Source organism: Anguilla rostrata, chromosome 1 (genome assembly GCF_018555375.3).
Source record: "Anguilla rostrata isolate EN2019 chromosome 1, ASM1855537v3, whole genome shotgun sequence".
Lineage (NCBI taxonomy): Eukaryota > Metazoa > Chordata > Actinopteri > Anguilliformes > Anguillidae > Anguilla > Anguilla rostrata.
The window spans coordinates 53,584,427-53,594,149 of record NC_057933.1 but is presented as its reverse complement, the minus strand read 5'-3'; the positions used below and the strand labels follow the sequence as shown (position 1 = coordinate 53,594,149).

General features: G+C 42.3%; 1 protein-coding gene across 3 annotated transcripts; it reads right to left on the bottom strand.

Annotated features, from left to right (window-relative positions):
- Positions 1-1,993: 1,993 nt before the first annotated feature.
- Positions 1,994-9,513, bottom strand: echdc1 (enoyl CoA hydratase domain containing 1). Of its 3 annotated transcripts, XM_064342620.1 has the most exons (6): positions 9,376-9,513; positions 7,903-8,132; positions 7,633-7,775; positions 7,289-7,341; positions 6,474-6,554; positions 1,994-3,336 (listed from the first exon to the last, which is right to left on the bottom strand). In XM_064342620.1, the coding sequence occupies exons 2-6, from the start codon at positions 8,129-8,131 to the stop codon at positions 2,916-2,918; spliced, it is 927 nt and encodes a 308-aa protein (XP_064198690.1). In that variant the 5' UTR covers position 8,132; positions 9,376-9,513; the 3' UTR covers positions 1,994-2,915. The 3 variants fall into 3 exon arrangements, with proteins under 3 accessions (XP_064198690.1, XP_064198696.1, XP_064198701.1); XM_064342626.1 differs by lacking the exon at positions 6,474-6,554; XM_064342631.1 differs by lacking the exon at positions 9,376-9,513 and having other exon boundaries at positions 7,633-7,788; positions 7,903-8,055.
- Between the last annotated feature and the right edge of the window lie 210 nt (positions 9,514-9,723).

Genomic DNA, 9,723 nt, shown 5'->3' with positions numbered 1-9,723 from the left:
TCAATAGTGTGCTAAAATGGGCAACATGGGGGCAGAAAACAAGGGCACCCATTCTTCTCTACTCCCAAATTCAAAGTGATGTCTCAGAAAAATGGTCAATTCCTGGCTGTAGGCTTCAGAGTAACTGGTGGAAGGGCTTTTTCGGATTGGCCTCTTGTAGATACAGATGCATTTAGACTGTTGAGCCGTACACTTTTTAGCTCCTGGTGTGGCCTTTCTGTAGAACTGGGATTGAATCCTTCATTTTCAGCCAGCTGGTAGATTTATGCCCTGTTTGCTTTTGCAGGCTGAGAGGAACGGTTAACACATCATACCAACTCCTATTCTGTCAGATTCCTTTGGGGGAACAACAGAGAAAGCAAGAGACTGGAAACAAGTTGTTACGTTGTTCCATTATCTTTTTTTAATCGGGAACATTAATTCACGGACGGGCTTGTACGAGCACTCGTAGCGTCTCGGCTCCTGCCAGATTTATATTCCGGGCACATTGGGCCTTGGTGGAAGCCGTGCCCAGGGCATTGTCTGGCTGGCTGCGGAGCTAATGGCTGCCGCTCCCACCGAGAATAGCTGACCTTTGCAGGCAGCAGAGTGGCAGACAAAAGCTCAGGCGTGCCCAGCTTCCTGAACCCCATCCCCCTGGCCACTGCTGTGCCTCCATAACACTGGAGGGCACTCCCCTAATAAGCAAGGGGGGGGGGGGGGGTTGTACACCCAACCTATTAAACCACAAAAGAGATGGCAGGTGGTTGTTCTCTAGACAATATCATCTTAAGTTTGGCCGTTAGCTGAAAATGTCGGTTATCTTTAATATTTTTTTGGCTTTGGTTGTGGGTTGAAAAGAGGCTTCAAGAATGAGAGATAAAGTGCCTCGCTACTCCTGGCAACAGAACATGCTATTAGGATTTTACAAAACCTTCAGTGCTGTCTGTTCAGTCAAACATGCAGACTCTGTGAGTCAGACTGTGGAGTCAGTTAAATGAAAGAGTACACAGCTTGACCCAATGAAGAGAGGGGAGAGGAGACAGATGGAGAGGGACAGAAATGGAGGTGGTGGGGGAGGGGGTGGGTCGATAGTGGCATTATGTCATGTTCGTTTCCATGATCACGCTACTCGCTGGGAATTTCACCCTTCAGAAACACTCTTCTGGGAGTTCCTACAAGCATCAGTAGTAAAAAAGCGAAGCCTTGAAAAGCACATGATTCGAATTCTGGCAGAGCAACAGCGAGCATTTTGTTTCATTGCGAAAGGTCTGTTCAAAGGCACCGGCTAGTCTGGGCCTAGGCGCTGTTCTCCTCGGTGGCATAACATCATCTCATGGGACAGAACCGAGAGCGTGGCGGTTTTGCTAAGTGGGAGACTGAAAATATTCCCCAATCCCATCCCTATCCCCAGCTCTCCAACAGATTCATATAGTAAAAAAAAACCAGAAGTGCCATTAGGAGAGGCTTCAGAAGCTCAAATCTGGTTTAACAGAAGAAGCTTGATAAACAAATTAATACATATTCTGCATTTTACCAAATCCTGGACATGGACAAAAGCATATGGGGTTAACTAAAGGCACTGGAGTCACAGGCTTGCATATATTAGTGATCTATTACTGTGTAAAGACAAGCAACACAAAATTAGCTATTTACAGCCGACTTGTACACAGCGGCAACTAGCTCTCCCCCAAAGTAGCTCTAATCTGATCCTTTACACATGAAGACTATGCTGGGCAATTCTGGCCAAGAAATGGTAACCACGGCGACATTACACTTGACATTTTGGCTCTCTCCTCGCTCCTCAGAAATTAGTCTGCATCGATCCTACAAAGACAAATTCAAAATGATCTTTACTGTCAGGCCCTATCTAATGTCAGGCCCTTGCCCATATTCTACCAACCAGGAACTTAATTCTGCCTTCTTAACAATCTATTAGCTGATTACATCACTTTGTTATTTTGTTGGACAGCATTACATCACAGCTTTGGAGAAAATGTTTCATTACATCACATTTCTTTTGGATGCTTTTATTGGATGCCTTTATCTGAAGAGGGTTACAGAGTTTTTTTTAATTAACTTTTAGTTAACCAAGAAATCAACTGATTTCTCTGCAATTCTTATTTCTGGTTTCTTTGCAATGACAAACTGGGAAATCAAAGTGGATGGGAATTCAAGGGATTTTGTAGCCCCCTCACTATGTTGGGAAGGATGTCCCCTGTTAGCCCACAAACACCTCTTCCAGCAGCAAGACCTATTTTTCCTGTCTGAAATCCAAATACTTACAAAGTGCACACCTGCATAGCTTCAGCACTATGGGAATGGTGCAGGGTGGTATGGCTTTTGGCACTTTTAACATGGTGTGCCACCTGTTGTCATTCCAGGAGCAGTTCAGGTAGTGCGCCTTGTTTGTTGGTATAGTATCAGAGCCTCATTTCAGACTTTGTGCTTCACTACAGAGGAAAATCAATTCTGGCAGTTACCTTGGGTGCAGTAACAGTTTTACACACACACCAGTCAACACAGTTTGAGTTTAAATAAAGGCACTTTACTGTATCTCGAAATACAGGTTTCTGCCCAGTTGATTCCATCAACAGCTGAGCAGGCAAAAATAGTGATGATAATCTGTTTCCAACATTACCACTTACCATGCAGTACACAAATGACTTGCATGGACTGGAAATGGGGGCCTGCCACACCAGGCTCAGCTGTAGTTCATTGTGATCCCATCTGCATGATTTTCAACATGTCATTAGGAATATAGTAGAAATTTGTCAACAGAACCTATTTACTAATATTCAATTACCCCTACATGATGAAACCTTTCTCTAATGCATTTACTGGGGTTACAGGGTTACATATTCATCAGGTCAGGGAAGGGAGAGAGAGGCTCGGTCTAGATTCCCCGATGTTCCTCCCTATGGTCTAGTTTTGGCTCATTTGTGCTTTGACTTGCGGGCCAAAGCATCAAGGTTTGCGGGTCCACCCCAGACGGTCCCAAACACATCTCTCTCAGTTCTCAGCGCGTCCTCCAGGGGGAGCTCTCTTCCTGAGAGCACCACCTTCTTCACTGCCTGGATCACAGAGGCAGGGCCTCTGGTAAAGCTGCTCAGCCACTGCTCAGCCTCCCCAAGCGCCACCCCCGCCTCTGCAGCCTCCCCCTCCTGGGGGCCCACCACCCCGTCCGACAGTCCAATCTGTTCAGCGTAGGCCGGGTCCACCTTCTGCGCACCGGCCAGCAGCTTCAGGGCATTCTGGCTCCCCACGATCCGCACCAACCTGGCAGCTCCACCCCAGCCAGGCACCAGGCCCATGTGCTTGTGTACAAACCGGATCTCACTGCCGACTGTCATCAACCTGGCCACAGACAGACAACATCTCAAGTCAAATATGAAACTAATATTCTAAATAGATTAATCATTCTAGACAAAGATGACCAAAACATATTATAAGATAAACAACACAAGTACAGACCTACATTTCAATTCTCAAGCTAGGGAAACATGGCATGCTATGTTAGCTTCTTAGTGAGCAGCCACCGCCAGGCAGTCGCCCTTTGCCCTAATGCCCCTCCTCTCCCACCAGAGAGTAGGGGTGGGCAGTAAAAGGTATACCGGTAGAAATATGTGCAACACTATGAATTTGGCTATATCTTCTATACCGGTAGAGAATGTATTTTGATGGTTACATTCCAGCAATAGTTAAATTTTGGTCAGAAAACTGGGCTCATCAATAAGGAGCGTCCACTGGCCCGGGGCTACTATGAGATTGGTTTGGGCCAGTTGATTGATTTGTCACTTGCCTAATTGGGCCAGTCCCCTTAAATAAGTCTTATCTGGGTCAAAGACAAAAATCTTTAAAATATTTATTTATTTCATTTTGGGTTTTTTTACCATCCTGGAATCTGCTAGGCCTACAGTTTGATCATGTCTGTACTAATGTTTTCCTATCAACAACAAAAGATACCACTTGATTTTATCAGCATTTGTACCAATTCTTTCTCATAAATAACTAAAAGCCATTTTCAGTGGTGGTGTTAATGCAGGACTCTGCTTTTTACACAGAAATGAGCCACAACACAGGGAAACCCAGTGGTAATGTCCCTGGGGCAAGCAGAACACTGACGAAAAAATCTTCAACGTCGAGCCCTGGAAAAGATTTTATTCACACCGATATCACAGCTCACTAACCATTGCGGCTGTTACTCCAGGCAGCATCACTGATAGGCTAATAAACACATGTGGGTGTATGCTTCCCTTTTACATGACAACAATAACGGTTAATTGAATAATAACCTATAGTTAACTCCAAGGAACAGTTACTAGCCATGAGTCTTATATTCCTTTTAAAACATGTTCTGTTGAAATTAGAAGAAAAAATATACACCGCAATATATATCGTTACCATCAAAATTCAAAATATATCATCATATACATTTTTTGCCATATCTGCCAGCCCTACCAGAGAGAGGAACAATTTGAAGGGGGGAGGACTAGAGCTCCAGCCTATAATGGCTAACTGCAGCTGTGTTTCTCACCGAGCATCCACATCTAATAGTTTTCAGTTGCTCTCATTTATCAATGTCTTCCAAATTGTTTGTGGTGCATTGCCTGTAAATATTTTGACTACATCAAGTTCCATCTAATGAGCAATAGAAACATAATGAGCAGTGGATATATATGCAAATTAATGTGATGTCATTGAAGTATGTAAATAACATATGGGCCTCATAGCAACAGATCTGAAGCTCAGCAGCTACTTTCATTCCTGAGAAAGAGCTGGCAGTACTGGTTTCATTTCTCTATTATGCCAATGTTTCCCCTTCAATAGCCTTACCATGGAGATATACTCACAAATCGGGGTGGGGCACCCACAAAAAACCAAACCTAACCATCCAACAAAAGCCACCCAGTCCTCAGCTTCTGCTGGTCTTGTGTCCAGACACAAGTAGAAGTACAAATACAAGATCAAGTTTTGAACTTCAATGTAACTGTATTTTTGTCATTTTGATGATATTCATAGCATACTCCTACGCTCAGCAATAACTACTCATTAACTATCTTATTCATGTTTTTATTTATGTATTGTAAATTTTTATTATTTTGCCCAGGACTGTGGACAATGATTGAACAGCTGGCACTGCACACTGTTCAATGGCAATTGCTTAAGCTCAGCAGTTACACAATAGACAATGCAATCATGGAATCGGAATCAAACCTGCATTGTATTTATTCAAGACAACTGATTCCCAACCATTTGTCTGGATGAAATGGAAAGGTGGTTGACAATAGAACACTATTTTCTACTGTCAATCCCCTTTTCATTTTCCATGAGCTTCTCACATGCATTCAAAATGGGAAGCAAACTGCAGCTGTGCAAGGTTGCAGTATACTAATATTTACCCATTGATTACAGAATTGTAGATGCTTTGATGAAAAAAAGTCATCCATTATTTTCAGTGAAAAGCAAATTGTTCCTATGACAAGATCATGAGGCCTAATGCAAACAAACAGAAGGCTGTGTGCTGACACCTGTTCAATTGTCTGAGGCAAAAGTGAAGATTTGGTGCCCCCAGAATTCGCTACAATATGAATCATGCCAATATGCATAATTCCACAACAGAATGGTGCGTATTATTGATCAAACAGGAGAGTGATGTTTTTGCGCAGGGTAACTTAGATTCAGTGACAACACAGTGCTTGTTAAAACTGCTTGTTACTATTCTAGCTAGCTATGTAGATCACAGTAATCAATCCAGCTAGCCAAATAGCCAGATTGTTTATCTAGCTAACTGACAAGATGTGGTTGAAATCTAAGAGCCACGACAGAAATACTGTACATTTAATCGCAGATCTTTCCATCTCTATTGCTGTGGCTATCTCAGACAATTAAAATATGGAGTCATCAATATTTATAACACACTCACATTGATGCATTATCATTAAAGTGGTTTGCAATAGCATTCAGTAATATAAATGACAGAATATATTTTAAATAATAAGAATAAAAATAAATGAAGCGACACCTCACCTCTTTACTGTCATGGAGTGCTATGTGACAAATTAAAGAATGTAAATGTTTTATCATAAAATATAGACTACACCAATAATATTATTTAATCATGCATTAATAGTTCTTTGTGAATTGTTTATGAATGATAGGGATAGATACAGTAGTTCACGTTTCATGGGACATCAAAGAAAAAGGTTTTTTTATTAATTGAGAGAAGTGTCACAGGAATTAAGCCTAAGTTGTGCATGATGATCCAAAATCACATATAAAGCAAAAGTCATTGCACACCAGAGTAACTGAAATCATCTGACACTAATGCATGTTTCACTGAATGGTTCACTAAACAACATCCACCTGACCTGTCTTCCTGATCATTGCTGTTCAGTCATGTGAATCATTTCCTGCATTGTGGGAGCATGTGCATCTGAACAAGGTGGAGCAATGCTGAAAACATAACTCGTGGCCTGGAGCAGCTCTCTTACCTGAAGTCACAGGACGTAGTGAGCTCAGCTCCGCCCCCTAAAGCCCTTCCCTCCACCAGTGCAACAGAGATAAGGGGCAGTCTGTGCTGAGAGAAGAGGTCTGTTAATCACAGACTGCCCACACACAAGAGCCAGTAACAGGTCTGTCAGTGTGTGGGAGGTCATTAAGCAAGTACAACATTAAATAGAGGATTATTCATTAACCACTGCTATTTCACAGGAATAGCCTTCCATACTACCAGACGATTTTATATAGGATATACACTGTCCAATCTTTTGCCTTTTACTTCTGATAGTATTCATATGCCAGAATCACGATGCTTGTTAATGGCCCTCAATCTTGGTCCTGAAGATCCACAGTGTCTGTTGTTTTTTGTGATCACTCACAAATTAATTTATTAGTGAATTAACACAATTTCAATGAACCCAATTTATCACACAGTGACAGGTGAAAAATCATTCATGAATATGAACTCATTGCTAACATTACAGTGAAAACAACAACCAGCACACCAGGGTTAGGGATAACTGATTAAAGCCTACAGACAGTGAGGCCAAAATTATTTGGGAGCAAATCTGATTTTGACACATTAATCTTGTACATCTATTAATCTACAGGGAAAGAAATAGCACTCCTAATCCATAGCAGCTTGAGGCCAATCAGGATTTATTAGAAGCATGTTAGTGAAAACTGCCCGGTGCATGTTATGCTATCTGGAACGGCTCATTCTACACTGCATTAGAGAGTTATTCTTATTTCTGGGTCAGGGCTTATTTCAGGTGTGCCGTACATTCAGCCTGGGTCAGTTACCTACCTGAGCAGCCTGGTCAACACATTCTGCATGAACATGCACATCTTCATCCCCTCCTGAGAATGGCACAGGTGCGTGTGTGCAACATGTGAGGGGAAGAATAGAGAAAAACAAACGCACTGGATTCATTTCAAAAGTGGGACACTAATGTAACACTCATCAACACGGCTTGATGGGGGTTTATTAATAGTTATGTAAACACAATTCATAGAAATACAATAATGTTATAAGACGTGCAGCTTCCTTGAGCTAGTAAGCTAAAACATTCAACTGAATGATCCAATACCTTCTCCTGAGCTACAGGCTGCTGATGTTACGGTGGTGAAGGTGCCACTGCTCATGCTTACCTGGGGGTCAGATATCGCCCGGACAGCGTTCAGATCCGAACCGGAGCAGAAGGTTCCAGCGTCACCACGGACAATGAGGCCCTTCCCCTCAGTCCACTCCTCCAGCTGGGACACATGATCCTGCAGCTCCAGCATCATGGTGCCTGGACAGGAGAGCTATATCACGAGAAGGACAGGACTTGCTAAAAGAGGCATTTCATACTCTACTGTAGACAGTGTGCAGCGGTGATCAGCACACTGAGATGGACATAGGTCACAGTACACTTGTACCTGAGAATGCATTCATGCGAGCTGGGTTGCTAATAGTCATAACGGCGATCCCAGACTCCTGCTTGACCAAGTTGATCGACCCCCCGGGGAATCTCTGAAGCTTCTGCCGAATCTCCTCCTCCTGGACAGCGTAGGCACTGCCGTACACTGCCCCTCCTCTTCGGCTGGGTATTCCCAGTGCATTGTGGGCATTTGTGAGGAGGTGCCTGCCCACACAGCGCAAGAACATTCTGCAGCGACACAGACACAAAGGAGGTCATAGGTCACATAGCAAAGAACAAATGGTTTTGGTTTTGGTAATGGTATTTCGTTTTTTATATTTATTTCTGCTGGAAATAAGTTCTGATTTTCAATGACTACTGTCCAGTCAGCACCAAGGAGGATGGTCAGAAAAGAATGTGTACGTCACGGAACACATATATTATCATTGTCACATGAGAGCTGATAATCTGACCAACAAGGTTAAGGATGAATACAAGGCAGGCAATGCAAAAGACATCTTTTGGGGCCTGGATGTCATAAGAAGAGGACGCCTGAAATAAAAGCAGTAAACACAAGCAGTGACTGTATGGGAGTGATGGCATGATTACATGATGGTATTTCGTACATGTGTGCAATTAAAAGGAAAGGAAATGGGTGTGATGTATGTGCTAGCCTTGGACTTAATTGCACCCCACTTCCAATAAAATTGTATGAATTGATTTTTCATCTGACCACTCAAACCTGTCAACTACTTCATATCAGCTGGGAGGATAGAACATACATTTTCTGTTTCTACAAGATATTATAAAAATATATACATAAAAACCAATGGAAATGTGGCTATAATTACTGTCAATGGCAGAATTCCAGAAATATCGGGATATTGTTTCAAAGGCCATATCGCCCACCCTACTTATAAGGGTATCAAGACGTTGTCAATACCATGTATGGCTCCGGCTCAACGATTAGTCTTACAGTCTGTCAAAAGTCATTTGTGATACAAATCTTTTTGGACAATTTCAGGAACATCTGAGACGTCCAGTAAACTTTGTGTCGCAATTCTCACGGGAAGTTATATATTTATTGCTGCACTTCTGATTGTAGACACCCAAATGAAGGTCGGCTGGATAACAGTAACACTAATTGAGAACAGTTCAACAACAGACACTGGAACAATGTAACGACAACATAAAGCTAGCAATACTGAATTAGAAACCTAACGTCGTTAGTCACATACACATATGTCTATGGTTAGTCAGAGCAAGATACCGCTAAAATAGCTAGTCTAGCTAGCAGTAGCTTGTTTACATGCCAGATAGGTGACAAGACAGACAGTTAGCTAGACTACAACCTTGATTAAAATGCATTTCCATTCATAGACAGCAAAGCTATATAGTAACTTTAGGTTATGTTCCCTGGCTACGGTGTGCCCTTGAAATATTAGCGAGCTAGTCTAGCTAACTATCGATATAGCATAGCGACTTACTGTACCTTTGTCCCTTTCGTCTTTTACCGAGTTGATGTCTCCAAACGCCCTGCCCTGTGAGTCAAGACAAGAGAATACATGAAATGATGTATCTCATAAATGAACGACGCTAGGTGGTGGTCGACGAAAGAATTTGGTAACGTTGACTGATACAATACACTATACTTTCATTTTCACGGACAGATTTGCACACGACAGACATGCATTGTAACAAAAAAAAACTTTCCCCCTGGTAACAACAGCTTAATTAAAATGGCCCACTATTCAGTGGGCTGGATGTAAAAGAGTTAGGGTTACAACAATGCACGTTTTAAACCTGAATAAATAGACATTTTAGATAAATGTGTCAGCCT